The 15414-nt window shown below is 38.6% G+C and overlaps 1 protein-coding gene across 7 annotated transcripts in view; it reads right to left on the bottom strand.

Moving 5' to 3' along the window:
- PTCH1 (patched 1) overlaps nucleotides 1-15414 on the bottom strand; it is a 69208-nt gene that overhangs the window by 25270 nt on the left and 28524 nt on the right. For 4 of the 7 annotated variants that reach the window (XM_082335544.1, XM_082335540.1, XM_082335545.1 and 1 more), the window contains 8 exons: nucleotides 14680-14827; nucleotides 13727-13858; nucleotides 13267-13422; nucleotides 12541-12639; nucleotides 11113-11238; nucleotides 4060-4178; nucleotides 1661-2060; nucleotides 851-1160 (listed from right to left, as the gene is read on the bottom strand). In XM_082335544.1, the coding sequence (XP_082191670.1) occupies nucleotides 851-1160; nucleotides 1661-2060; nucleotides 4060-4178; nucleotides 11113-11238; nucleotides 12541-12639; nucleotides 13267-13422; nucleotides 13727-13858; nucleotides 14680-14827 (1490 nt within the window). The remainder of the gene's footprint in view (nucleotides 1-850; nucleotides 1161-1660; nucleotides 2061-4059; nucleotides 4179-11112; nucleotides 11239-12540; nucleotides 12640-13266; nucleotides 13423-13726; nucleotides 13859-14679; nucleotides 14828-15414) is intronic. The other 3 variants (XM_082335541.1, XM_082335542.1, XM_082335543.1) reach the window with 3 other exon arrangements.

The raw sequence follows: 15414 nt of genomic DNA on the forward strand, positions 1-15414 counted from the left end.
CAGCACAATTTATTTTTCTCTTGGCAAAAGCTTCCTGGAGATTCTCCCAACAGAAAGACAGAGGTGGGACAGAAGTGCTCCCAGGCAGAATATGTTTGCTCACAGCAGAAAGATGTTAAATTTGCTGAGATGTAACAGTGCTATTTATTTTAAATACAAAACAGTTATTTGTCTCAACATGTGTAATTATAATATCTTTAATAAGCCGACTTCAATATAATTATCGTCATAGTACCTGAAAAGCCATGCCTTCTCTTGTCTTCCCCCACCCCGTTACAATTCGGCACAGAAAAAGCAGCACCACAGAAAGAGTGAGGATACTTGACTGGAAATCTAGAATGTATAGTAAGTTCCCAACCCAATAAAACACATAAGCCACACAGAGTTTTCTTCATGCGAGCAGTCCCAGCTGAAGCCAAGAGGATCACTCATGTGGTAAAAGTTAAGCCTGTGCCAAAATACAGCGCTGGATGGGGACTTTTCATTTACTGTTCTCAAAACACTCAGCAAACATTTATTTTCCCAAGACAGTGGGCCATATTTGGCCATTAATTATAAAGAACTCCTCATCAGCTGCTTAGAAATTAATGGCATGAGATGGCCTCGCATGGATATTATCTCTTAAAGCTTCAAAAATGTCTTACTGGGAAGTAAACTTAGCCACAAAGAATTTAAGTGACCTGTTGGAGAAACAGTGAGTCAACGTGTGAGTTCGGATCAGCACCTAGCTGTTCTCCTTCCTGCTCGTAGTCTTTAACCGTGTGACTATGTTCAAACAGGGGAGCATTACTAGCGTGAACAGATGGTTACTACTGTAGAATTAAGAAAAGTTTATGCAACTTGTTCTTACCTTGCAGCCAGTCTCGAAAGTAGTGCAACCACATTTTGGGAAGCTGCCTGTCCTCTTCCAACAAAACATACGTCACATTGCTGAAACTTCTGTGAAGTTCATAAAGTAAATGCTGGACATTTGGATAGTCCGCTTTCTGTGTCACGATATACATGTTGTAGAATGAAAAGTACTTGAACTGTGCGGCAATAAAGTCATATTCCCGTGTTTCCCGTGGTACAATATCTGTGAGATCTAGTCCATCTCTCACCCGCGTAGTTCCATAAAGGCTGAGCCCAAGTAAACCCAGAAAAAGAAAAATAACCACAATCTGCAACAGAAAATGGAAATGCATTTGATTTTAGGTTTCTGAAGAAACTACCAATTCATAATGGCACACTACAAAGCCAGGTTCAAAATTAACACCCATCAGTCTACTTTAAAGCTTTTATTTCTTCTTTTTTTTTTTTTTCCAAACACATACACACTAGAAGGCTAAGCTAATTCGTGCTTTATTGAAGGGGCTCTGCATCATGGATGAGAAATTTATATCATAATAAGTTTAAAAGTGGCTTTAGTTTCACTATTCACAAGATTATGTTACTGAAAAAACAAAACCCTCACTCATAACTTACATTTGAAAAGTATGTCTCTACAGCACTCACAAGATAAAACTTTTAAACTATGAAATTAGCTGTAAAATTATTAAGAATTGTTATTTCAAAGGAGTTCTACTTATTCCTTCAATTTAATAACACTGCCAGGATAATTTTATTACTGGGCAAGGCAGAAATCTATTTTTGAAAAACAGGTAAATAGTTCCCTGATTACCTTAGCTTTTGGTTTTAGGAGGAACGGCGCATAATGTTTTTCTGCAAAAGATGACAGTGTCCACTTCGTACAGGGTGGCTCAAGGCAATGCATACTGGAGTCTGAGAATTGGGAAAGCAAATCCCTCGTTGAGCTTGTGCTTTCTGGGCTCTGGCAGCTAAGATTATCTTGCGTCACTGTCACTGGCTGCACAGATATTTCTGAGCGAGGCTCTGCTGTGGTGTAGTACACCTGCGTATGAGGATCGTATTCTGTGCGCAACTGCACTGTGGACTGCATTGTAATCTGAGTTTCATGTGCAAAACTGTGACTGCTGTATGGGGGTGGAGGACTGTAGCAAGTATTGTCATTCTCCGCATATGCTTGAGGCTCAATCTGAATCACTCTAGTGACACACGGACTGTAAGAGAAGAGAAAAACATCTGTTTGTATTTAGATGGACCTTTATTTTAATCGGACTAGATAGGATAACCTGCTTCCATCTGAGACTGCTTCTAATACTATTAGATTGTTTATATTAATTAAGTGTAACGCTTTGATGTGAATTTTATTCTGCACCTTTAGGAAACATTTCTCAGACATGGTTCAAAGTGTAGGCCTCTGATAACGTGCATGTTTCTTGAGCTCAGGAAAGAAGGAACCAGCATCTGTCTGAAGACACTGACATCTATCCACACCACTCCATTAATTACACACGCTAATCAGGTCAATACCCAGGTAGCTGCACACGGTCTGAATGTGCAATATGTGTGTGGGTTTGCATCTATGTGCCCTTGCTAAGAATTAAGCTATTTAGATCAAAATATAAACACATGACATACCTAGTTCTTCTGTTTAGAGCTATTGAAGTAACCGGTAAATAATATTTGGGCCTTCTGGATAAGATCTCAGACTTTTGCGAGGCAGGCTGAAACCACTTGCCATACACTGACTGAACATTTTAAAAATTAAGTAAACATATGCAAGGATTAATTCCCAGGAAGGATGGGCAACATGAAGAGACAAAATTACAGAAGTAATTGAAGCATTCCCTTTATTTTTGTCTACACAAGACCCTAAAAGATACCTAGTTTATAATAAAAAATTATCAGAAAGAAACCTCTTTCTGTAAATGAGAAATGACAAATTGATGACAGAAAACAGTATCAGACATTTTTCACCAAGTGGACGTATTGTACAAAAACAAGAGGAATTCAGAATGTTGCCTACCTAAACAAATCAAGCTCTCATTAACTGCATTTCTTAATAGGTAAATGGGCCCGAATTCTGATACATGTTTGGTGCAATTTTAGATGAGGGAATAAATGGAAGGTCTGACTGCCCTGAATTTCTGAGAATCAGGGCTCCAAAATTCAATCAGATTAGGCCATCCACTGAAACTCTGACTGAATCGGAAATAGAAAGTAGGAGTCCTGGCTTAGGATCAATGCCCTGTTCTAACCACTCCCTCAGAAACAAATTTAGGAAAGTGCTTTCTCTCTTTGACGTTAAAATTAAAATGTCAAACTATGTCAGCTCCTAGGTGGGTTAAAAAGGCTAAGATGACACAAGGTGGATTCTCCACATCCTGGTTATGACAGTAAGAGTACATGTGTAGAAATGTAGCTGATCCTCTTCATTGCAGACAAAAACAAAAACTAAGGTAGAAAACATGCTTAATTTCTAAGTAGTGGCTCCGCTGATGACAGTAGTCTCTTCCTAGCCCTGCTCTACGCTCAGAGCTGGCTGTGTATGAAGTAGAAGTCTGTATACACACTCTTTAGAATGGCAGTATTACCATTCTAAATTACTATTGCAGTGATAACGGAAACTTTATCAAGCATCATCCTGTAACGGTACTGATCATCCTGCATTCCTTATAGTCCTATGAAAAACTCAGCTAAGGGGAAGTAATTTTACAGTTTATACATGATGTTTATGTATTTAAGTTTAAATGCATAAAAAGCATAAAAATTAGCACATAGCGATTAACTTTAAGTAAGGCTTCTCAGTACCCTGAGTTAGGTACAGTCTTTCAAGATTACCCAATACTAGCACTGGGCACCTTGCAGTACCCTGTAACATTCTAGAAATACTTGAAGATATTCCTAACGTGTGGATCTTATTATCTGCTTTCAAAAAGTTGTCCTCCAACAGTCAAAATGAACATATGTATGAATGAAGGGGGGGGGGGGGGGGGCGGGGAGAGAGCGAGCAAGCGAGCACACGCTATTTTAAGTTTTCCCCTCAGTCAGGTAAAAATCAAGGTAGCAAATGTACATCAGTCACTCGCAATGAAATCGTAACAATAACATCCTGACCCTGCTGCAACGAAGAACTCTCACTCTTGACAAGGAATGGTAGCACTGATTGGTGACCACAAAAAGGACGCACCTCATACATCAATCACACATTCTTACCTTGTAAAACAGCAGAATATATCCAGTCTCCTGTCTTCCCGACGATAAAGGTCCATGCTCAGGATAGCAGGAAAAATCAGCAGAACCATAGCAAAGTTGAATACCACCACAACTGCTGCCTAGAGATCAATCACAGGAGAAGTGATGTCGTTACTAAGCTTCGTGTAGGGCATCAGCTTTACAAAGCATAAAACTTCCTTTCAGTTCTCATCCGTTCACCCATTTATCATGTCAACCTGTCAGATGCTTTCAAGGTTTTCCCTGAGGAAACTGGGAGATATACTTTTACATTCCCATTTCATCATGGTAGGCCTATTGTAGTTAATTAATTTATTTTAATAATAAACTTCATATTATTTTAATACATCTGTGCCTGGAGATGTGGTGATGATTTTTAAATGGAAAAACAGCATCAACAAATCATACTTTTGCATGAGATTCTGCCATATGTAGAGTCTCACAGTAAAAAAACAGAAGGAAGCAAAAGCAAACCTGGAACTAGAACTGAAGTTCTCACATTTAAGGGATCTGAAGTAATTTAAGCATCACGGTAACAATAAAACACATTATTAAATCAGAAATGAAATAAAGATTTAAGTAAATTTTAATGAAACTGTTCTATTTAGTAAAATACTATGCACATCAAGTACTTACTTAAAAGTCTACCCCAAAAGAGCAACATTTTGCATTTATCAGGGATTATTTTTAAAGGAGAATCAAAATTAGTCCAACACCACATAATAAATCTGCGTATTAATATGCTTGTGTTTAACAGAACTTGATTAATGAGCCAGTCTACTGAAATGAGCCTTAAATTGGAACAAGAATACATCTTAAATTGGAACAAGAATACTTGGTTTAATTTGTAAAGCGAACATTACGTAATGAAAAAGAACAACCTCCCCGCCCACCCCCTTTCAAACCGTACTTCAAACCCTTTCCCACACAGAGATTCCCAGAGAATCTCCATAAACATATGTGGTGCAGCATCTATCATTATTATTAATAGCATTTATTTGTAATGCAGAATTGTTAGGAGCACTAGTCATCACAAAGGGAAAGCCTGGGCACAGATGGGGCTGGAAGATTGTTATAAGAGTAGGAGAGACACTGGGAAAAATGGTTCAGCCATCAACAGGTGAAAAAAACCCTTGAAATCCTTATATTATACCGCTTAGATAAGCAGCAGCCATCTCAATAGCCCAGTTTTGTGTTAAGGAAATCATATAAACTATCAAGTGCCTCCACCTGTAACTTCTGAAGTAATGACCACTTGGGTTAAAACAGTCACAAAAAAGAACAAAAGTTGGGCTACAAAAATGAAGTCACTGACCTATAAACAGGCCCTCCTTTTTCCAAAACAAACAAATGCCTGCTTTTGATGTTGAAAAATCAGGCCTCAAAACGGGCAGCTCAAAACATGTGATATCCAAAATCCACGTTTTAAAAATTCTTGACTTACATGTCAAATAAAGAATATAAATTGCCTAAATAATTCAACTTTTATTTTTGTGTCCCTTTATTTGTGAAAATCAACATACTAACAAACACACTGAAAGATTTTTAGGATTTTGAAGCTGTCAAAGTATACTAAAAAGACTAAATATTGGTTTTACTTTTCTGACAATGACAGAATCAACTAGTTATGTAAATATTTTCTAGTCATTTCAATCATAAATATCTTGTATACAAAAGGGGTTTTTATTGGTGTTTCTCTTTTGTTGTTTCCAGCCTGCTTGAAGTAAGATTTTGGTCCTGCTGGTTGTCTGTAGACATAACTACTAAAACAGGTTTACCTAGTACTTAAAGCCAAATTAGCATTTAGCCACCTTTTAGACAAAAGATCCAATGACTATTACATGATTTATAAATATCCACACAGAAAGGTACGTAAGGTCATAGCCAAGACTTTAAAATGAAGTGATTTCCTTTTGATCCTCTCTAGAATTAACTGAAATCTGTCAGAAAAACAAATGGCTGCTGTTGCCATCAAGGTGTTTGTTGGACCTAGTTCATACAACTGCTTTCTTTATTGCTGCTAAACCAGAGAAGACTGAATCACCCATGTAACATGAATAATTAATTGTGTCTAACCAAGATCTTCTATCAAAGATCAGCTAATATTTACTGAAATTTGGAAAAAACAGCTGAGGCATGACTCAATAATTCTTACTCCTCCCAGCATGGCTGAAAAACTAACATAAGTCCTCTCCATAAACTGAAAATACTTCATGCTTTATCAGTTCCCTTTGTAGACCCCAACATCCTTGAATCTCAAATACCGCTAAACCTGAAAACTAGTACTTAAGTGTATGGTAGAGATGCCATTAAAGTTAGTTATATTAGCATTTGATTTTTTAAGAAGCATCAAAACTAATCCAACAACACATAGTAAATCTGCATATTAACATGGCATTTCTTTTTAGAACCAGATTTTCCACTGTGCCATCCTGGTGTTGATGTACTAAGCCTGCAAATAAAATATTTTTAAACGATCCTCTCTGTTCTGATTTGTACTTAAATAGATTCCTAGAGCTTAACACCACACTTCCTATATAACGCACAGTCTCTCCCTCACCCACCTCCCCAGCATTTCAAGGATGTAACAGTCCTCAGTTTCCACAATTAAATACAGAAAATACTTTTCTTGTATCGATTCTAATTTGTTGTACCATCAAAAAACACCCCGTGACTTGATAAAGGGAGGGAAGGAAGAACTGTTGAGCGGTGACTCCATCTCCAACCTGATGCATCAGCCACCACTTCCCCTCCCAACACCATTCAGACATCTGGTGGCTGGGAACAGGAACGTATGAGAAATGTGATCATGGCAATCCCTACAATCTGTAACAATTACATTGATTGGAAAAACACCAACCAAAAACTGTGGTAGCAGAGCTTCCAGAGTACAGGCAATCTGTTAGCAGCACCCAAGCTGAAAGCACGCTTAGGATTTTTGGGGACAGGGCAGAGACGAATGCTCAAATAGGACAGGAAAGGGCCTCAGACCTTTTCCTTGAGAAATCAACAAAGGTAAGATCAGTCCTAGAAGGGATAAAATGGGGCCTATTAAAGGGTGTAAAATGAAGGCATTCAGTGAAATGAGATCAGAGAGTAGTAAAAAAATTCCATTAATCAGAAAAAAATGTTGGTGACTTTCTGAGAAAAATGCTCCGCTTTTTGCATCTTTTCATAATGCACAGCCTAAAAATATTATTGCTGCTGCAACTGTTAACGTAGCCAGAAGAATGGCAGTCTGTGCTGGAGGCAGCAAGGGAGACGCGAGCCAGGCTGGTAGGCTGGGGCCCCACCGAAGGTATGTGCTGCTATGTGCCATTCCTGGCAGCCCACCCAAGGAGAACGGGTGTGCTGTATAGCCAGAGGTGATGAACAGACGAGGAGGTCTGTCAGGGAGACTTCCACCCTACTGCTGCCTATCTGCAACTCCCTCCTGACAGCGCACAGACTTGGGTCCCCCCCTTGCCCCCCCTTTTCCCTTAGGCTTTAAATTTCCTTGTTAAATTCTCGTGTCAGGAGCAGGGAAAACGTGAATGATGTGGGTAAAAGGAGGGGACAAACCACTTCAGCAGAGTGAGATAACTGAATGCGCTTAAAAACTTACGTTCTTTCTCCCCACAAACACACCACCACCACCTGGTAATGCACTTCTACATTTAGGAAAACAACTTGTCATTCTTATGGTGAGGGAAGGAGCTCCTGCTAAGGCTTAATGGGAAAAGTTCCCCCCCTGCTCATTAGTGAACCCACACCACTCCTCTGCTGTTAGGGGAGGAAGCTTCTGGTGTAAGCAAGAAGAGGTAGATGAATTTTTGTGAAGCTCTACCTCCTCTTTCCTGGGCAGAATTTGTTCCGTAACGGTGTCCCAATAGTCTGTCTGAGGAAAGAATTCAGCCCAGTGGTAGTCACGCTCTGCCTTCCCTTCCTTCATTTATACTCAAAACAAAGGGCCATGTTTAAGACATTCCTACTGCAAACTTCAAAACCTTTCAGTGGATTTCTCTGATAACCTCCCCTGCGTCACAATTTTAAGAAATGAAACACATCTGGAAACTCAGGATGTACTCCTTCGAAGTCCTGAGCACTCTTCCAGGTGATTCTTGTGACTGACTATTTGAGACATGTTCAACTTCTCAAAGCCCTAAAACTGCTTAAATAAGGGGATAACAAGATCAACAAATGAAAAAAATTAAAACAGTGAAAAAGCTAAAACAGTCCCTATCTGCATAATGGAATTAATTTTAAAAATCTCACTTTCAAAAGGACTGATGTCCATTTCATAAAACTTGGCAGGAGCTAACCCTAGCAAACTCCCAAGACAGCATCAGATCTGCAGTGTTTGAGTTCCATAAAGTAAATGAACAACTTAGAGGTATCAGTGACCTGCTTTAGCTGGTGGAACAGAACAGAAGTGGAGAAAGAAGAAAGCATTGATATGCAAAACGTGAGTTTCTAACGAAAAGTTGGGCTTGCAGACGCAGGAAACCATTTATTTTCCCTCAGCAGCTGGATTATTTTACAGATATTGGGCCTCAAAAGTTATGGAAACTTTGACAATTATCTTGCAATGTCTTAAGAAAAGTGAATGAAGAGCAAAACAAGGTCAAGAGCAATCCTTTTTTTAAGCCCATCCGTTAAAAATTCACTATCTAGATGAGAAGAAGGCAGCATCTGTGAAAAGTAAATGCAGTATTTCATTGCTTTCTAAGTCTTGCTAGGAAGCTATCAAAGACAGCAAGGACTTCTTGTTTAAACAAGCCTGAGTAAGAGGGAGAGGGAGGAAGAAGACTGTAAACAAAGAAATCCATATATAAATATAGACCACCCACGAAAATCTGCCATGGTTATCTGATTCTGAATGTTGTGATTAATGTATCACCTGATTTTGATTTTACCTGGTGAAGCCAGACAAAACAAGTAATAGATGTTACTTTCTAACAACAAAGGATGTTATTTTAGTGGTTCCTAACTTACATACATATCAGTTGTATATATTGCTCTAGCACCAATAAATCCTCGTTACAGGTCTCCAGCTGCCCTTTTTTTGCACGTTTTTCCATCTCTCTTATACATATAAGGGGTTACTATGTGCAAGCAAAGACAAATTACAGATGCATGTGAGAAAAGATTGAGCAACTCAAACATTAATTTCTGGACACTCAAACATTCCTACACATAGATTCCATATTAATCACTGCCTTAAAAAGCACTTTGAGCGTGATGTTTTTATTCTGAATAATATCAACATGTTCATACATGAATATGTTGAAATCGCACTGGAAACTTTTCGTTTGTCATTTTGCTATGCAGACTACGTTTTCTGAACTTTCAGTGACTCAGTCTACAGCGTGGCAGCAGGCAAAAAGAAAAGACTTTAGGGAAGATATATTTAACTTATACTCAGATTGCAGTAACAATTACAGCTGTTGCCTCCATGTAGGTTCCAAAGGCAAACTGTCATGTCCTGATGTGAAGAGTGAGAACAGAGAAAGGCTGAGGAAAATTTGATCAGATAAGAAAGAATTAATTTTCATGGCTCCCACTCAATAGGGCGATTAGGACAAAATGGCCCATCTCTGTTGAGTACTTTTTATGAGATGCATTTAGGCTGAAGTAACTTCTGTAAAGCACAGGTACTACAAAGCCTGACAAAACAAGACTTCTCTGATTCCTAGTGAAGATCTCCAGTACCCTGTTAGCTGCTTAAGGTACATGTTGAATGTTTGAAATTGGGCCACTGATTTAGGAGACATAGATAACATCTTCCAATAGAAGAAGTGTTACACTTCAAAAAATATTTCACACATTGACACTGGTCTTTGCCATAAAATAAAACAATTCACTGTCACATCACCTGCAAGAAGGGACATCTAGGTTTTGGCAAATCAGCAGAGCTAAATACTGCTAACCATTCCGGATGAAGGATCTAGTTTTAGTTGCCACAGACATCTGATAAACAATGCAGAACACCAATGAGACCTTCACCTTCTCTATTATTCACTACCAAATTGCCTATTGAGAAGGAAATGGCAAACAAATTATTAATACTTACTGGTAACGTAACTGCAATCGCAAACAGTTTACCATTTTACAGCTTAATGCAGGCATACTTAAATCTCTGAAAACAACAATAATTGCCACACGTATTAAGAAAAATTGCAGCCCTTGCTCCCTCTGGGTAGCCAACCAGGCTATAGCAGAAGAAAAATACTGAAAAAGTACAGTTTGCCTGTTGTGCACCAAGGCACCATAGTGCTATCAATTGCTTGTGTATTAAAGCAGTGTCAGGGCAGAAATTCCCAAAGCTTTCTTCAAAGGGCCCTTGCTTATAGCAGAAAACCTTCTCTAGCATCCTTAATATTTCATATTCCTGAAGGTATACTATCACAAACAAATACAGGAAGACAAAGAGAGAAAGGGAGAGCGAGCGATACATGGTTCAGCACATAAAATTCACATTTTCTCTCAAAGCAGTTGGAATGTAAAATTCTTGAAGTTTTCTTCAAGTTTGCTAAAATTACATTGGGAACAAGGCAGTACAAACTGCTGCAGTAATAATTAATATGGCAAATGCATATTCACTGCTGTCATTGCACTTTGGTTACAGTTTTTAAGAGCAGCAAATTGGACAAACGTGAATGACAGGATTAAAATCCTACTGAGGAATGTTACAGTACACACTACAGTACAGTCTACTCCTCTTGACTTAAGAATGCAAATCTTTCTGGAGACTTGTTTCTGCTTAGTTGCATACATCTTGGTTTTTGCACTCAACCCAGCTGTGATGGGGCAGGGTATTCTTTCACCTGCTAACAGGATGCGAGAGACTCCAGGCATGAAAAATGGGAGGAGCAGAATCAAGGGCAGACAGCAGTTGTTATTACCCAGATCTACGGTAAACAGTGATCACATATTGCTTCAGTGAACTGCAGCAGCACTGAACGCAGACTTTAACACTACCACTAACAGGTATCATCACTGGCCTTCCATGATGGGACCATGCATAAGAGCTAACAAAACAGCATATAAACTTACTTGGAGTGAAAATGCTCGTAAAGCAGGAATAGGGATTAAGGCAGCCATAAAGAAAGCAGTAACATTGCTGATAGATGTAAGGGCTACACTTGCTCCTGTTCGCTTCAAACATTCACCTGTTCTGTCCTGCAAAACAAATGATGTATCTTAAAAGTCAAGTGAATAAGGTGATGTCCTGCAAATGAAGGGGTCATCCTACAGATATAACACAGTAACAGTGAAAAGTTATTACAATGAAATTCTGAATACAAGTGTGCATTTGAGAGTATGTGAGAATAAACAATATACTAAGTATACCGTTCAGGAGAAAAGCAGATGACAAAAAAAGTGCTCATGTTTTTTGCGGATAGAAACCATTATCAAAGCTGATTCTAGCTTCAGAACACAAAACTAAATGCGCACTGACATGATATCAAATACATCTGTAATTAAGTAGGGTGTATTTTCTACCAGTGGAGTCGCTTGGTGTTCTCATTTTTTCAGACAAAATAAGCATGTATTAACAGTGTAGAGGCATAACACGGCTACACATCTTAAAGTATGTAACAAAACAAAAAAACCAACCCAAAATCCAGGGACCACACACAAAAAACACAAGAGAAATCAAGATAAACACATGACCCTTTCCCAACCCAACAGGCTATTTTGAAGCGTATGGAGGTTATAGTAGAGTGAGGTTGTAGTGCCTGCATGCCAAACCAGCTGGAAAGAGCACATGGAAGATACAAAACAGAACAGGCAAATACACATTGCTTTTAAATGGTTTGTACTTTGGATATGAAACTTTGGACTGAGGGTAAGAAGGTCAATAAAAGGAAAGTGATGACATCTTACATTTCATAACATTAATATGTTATGCTTTGAAATGTCATGGTCAATTATAAACATCAGAAAAGAAAAACAGAGAAAAATATACAGAATAACTCAAATTTAAGGCCATAACAAGTAAGTAAAGGTAACAGTTCATACAAATAAAAGAAACGTTTGTTTCCTACGCTGTCCTCCTTCTCCTTTTCACCTTAACATTTTTGTGTTCTTCCATTGAAAGCGTTCTATCATTCAGCTGTCAGACTCGTATTTGAATTTGTTCCTAAATTTACATCGACTTTCGCTGAAATTTTGGGCAAAATTTGGATTATGTAAATTAGCCTTTATGTGACAGCTACGAATTAAATTTTCAAGACAAAATAAATCTAAGACACTATTAAAAAAAAAAAAAAAAAGTGAACATTCCAAAACATTCTAGAATTACATGCATTGCCATCATTTCCTATTTTGACAGAAATAAGAATTTCCAGACCCTAGAAAAAGCTATTGAGAAAAAAACCAGGGTTTTTTAATAACTACTAATTAATTCTGGATACAGTTATCTTTTCCCATATGAAGCCTTTTGTTTTATCTTCCCCCAAATCCCCATTTTGTCATTACCTCGAATGGAATTCTCTTATTCTGCCCTGTTTCGCTAAATGCATGTGCCAGAAGGAAAACATCATCTACACCAACTCCAAGAGCAAGAAAAGGCAAAACCTTGGGGGAGAAACAAAACAAACAAAATCCAAGAAGGCTGTTTTATGATCTGCCATGCAGCTAGCCATTAAATGGCTAATTAAAGCAACTTCTACATTACACTGTACACAAATCCAAGGATAAAATGAAAATCAAAAGGATGCAATACAGCTATTAACTTTTATTCTGGAATACTGCTGAGAAACTTGCAGTATACCATTTACAGACACAAAATCTCACCAAAAGTAATTCAAGTTTAGGGTAGACAAAGAATATCTGATAATAATTCAAGTTATAGTAAAAATATTTTCAGAATTTGAACATCTTGATATATTCAGATGTAAAGACAAAACCTGCAGTTTCTTATGAACAACTGCATGCCTCCACTTGTATTGGGACACAGAAAAATCAAATAACCCAGAATCTAGTAATTATACGAACTACAGGATACCTGCTTTTTTCTTTAGTATCATTTGGCAGCATGATCACTTAATTTCTCACAGCATAAGCTATGAGACAGGAGAAAGGAACAAGTAAAAATCTAGAGCCAAAATACTTCTGCAGCTTTTTTCCCCTCAAAGATTCAGTTGTGTTCATTTACTAATAGAGTACTTGTAATTTAACAGCAGACTTGTGTCTCCTAAATACCTGAGTTGTGGCAGCATTAAAGGAAATTCCAATCAATGAGCACAGGCCCAATCCTGCAGCCACTGAGAGTGCAACCAACAAGACTCCTGCCAGCCCCACGGCACCCTGAGACTTGGCACAGTCCCACCGTAGCATTGTTAAACAGGCGTAGGCAAGCTAAAGCAAGGGGGAGGGAGGAGAAGGAGTTGGGGGAAAAAAGGCAAAATATTAGAATGGATCCTTCTCTAACAGCTCTCTCTCCCCACCCAAAATACACATCCTTACAAACATTTTACACAGAATAGACACATCACAAATGTTACACAGAGGAACAGGTGACAAGCCTGAGGAAAAGTTTACAAACTGTAGTTTTTATCATAAGTATGCCTAAAATGTTCTGGACTACTGACTGGTAACAATAAAGCAAATATTTAAGCCCTGCTCTACTACCAGAGAAAAATAAATAATTTTATTTTATTACCATTAGTAAGTAGCCACTGGCTACTCTGATAACACTGACATCAGAAAATGACTTTAGGATGTCATCCAGGGTGGTCGTAGTAAAGGAAAGCACCTTCTGAGTAGAGTTTTGTGCAACACTTTGATGAACAACCTATGACAAGAAAAATAAAACTTGGTGTGACTAAAGAAAAAAATTATTACCATCTTCTACAGCACACATCTGAAATCAACTACTTTTGCCTTAATGTTCCTGCGAAAGCCCACACCCTACACAGAGATTATGCTGATGCTACACAAATGTGTTTGGTAATTATTTCTTGCAAGCTACTGATTATCAGACAAGAATTTGCATCCTTCAGGAAAGGCTACTGCAGTCCCAGCCCATTCCAAACATTTAACTTCAATCCTCTCCCCGTAACTCCACCATGGATTTGCCACAGTACGAGTTTTGCGTTTAACCCAAGGCCAGCGATCTCTTCGGAGTGCTCCTCTTTCCCTCCTGCCTGGCCATTTGCAGAGGTCAGAAGCAGCGCAGCAGAGGTCAGAGCCTGGGACACAGAGGCCAGGCACTGTCACACAGCCTCCCCACCCGGGCTGCCGCTGGGAGAGCAGCCCATGGCTGGCTAATGTTTTCCAGACACCTTTAGAACAACCACGCCAACCAAAAGCTTATAAATTCCAGCTAGCTTTTTGATTCCTTCTCAGCCCCAGCAAAGCAAAAATGTCCCAGACAGGAAAAAGCAAAACCTTCATGGCTTCTCATATGTGAATAACCAAGCAGCTTCTTAGTTGGAAAAAAACCCAACCAAACAAACAAAAAACAAATGAAAAAACAGCCTAAAAACTGGGAGGCAATGAGTCAGTTCTGGTTTAAGCATCTTCCTTGAAGAAATACTGTAAAAAGCCATGACAGAAGGCAGTGGACCTCAGCAGGACTTTATAGTAGGATATCTAGGTTATTTTCAATATTACCTCAACATACATCCTCTGCCAGGCTTCCAGAATTGCTGCTGCCTTATCCTCGTTCCAGTTGATATGCGAAACATATTCATATCCCTTGAAGTGCTCATACATTTGCTTAGGAGTCATTAACTGAAACATGGTTTGCAAAGCCTGGGCACTGTGACATGGAGAGAAGGGAGAGGAGGAAGAAGCACAAAATGAGCATTTTTAGGAAATTATTTTCATGGCATCAAGTCCCAAATGAGACCCTAACAGGAGCTTGCATGAGTTCTTGATTTTATAGGGCACATGTTCGTATTAAAATTGAACAGAGTAGAATTATTCTACTGTGTATCTGGTGCAGCTGTATGGGCCTACACAGTATTGAGGCTAAATCTGGTTTCACTGAAGTTAATGAGAGTTTTGCCATTATTTTCAATAGGATCAGTTTCAGGAGCAAAGAATGTAACCCTACAAATCAGTTATAAAGATCATGATTGATAGACGGATTACTTTGAGGATGCCACGGGAACAGCTATTTCTGCGAGATCTTGTAAATGCTCTTGGCAATTTGTCATTTGAAGACCTTGGACTTTTTCATCCCTTGGAGAGAAATGCCAGATTAAACTCCTGGTGCCTGACAAGCTGCAAGGAGTACACAATGGCAGTAACTATTCATCCTGAATTTCCACAGTATGCAACTGTATCCAACAATTTTAGAAGCTTAAGGAACTGTTCTATTTTTTACTAAAAATATGTTCTTTG

The sequence above is a fragment of the Platalea leucorodia genome, assembly GCF_965183815.1.
Source record: "Platalea leucorodia genome assembly, chromosome: Z".
Lineage (NCBI taxonomy): Eukaryota > Metazoa > Chordata > Aves > Pelecaniformes > Threskiornithidae > Platalea > Platalea leucorodia.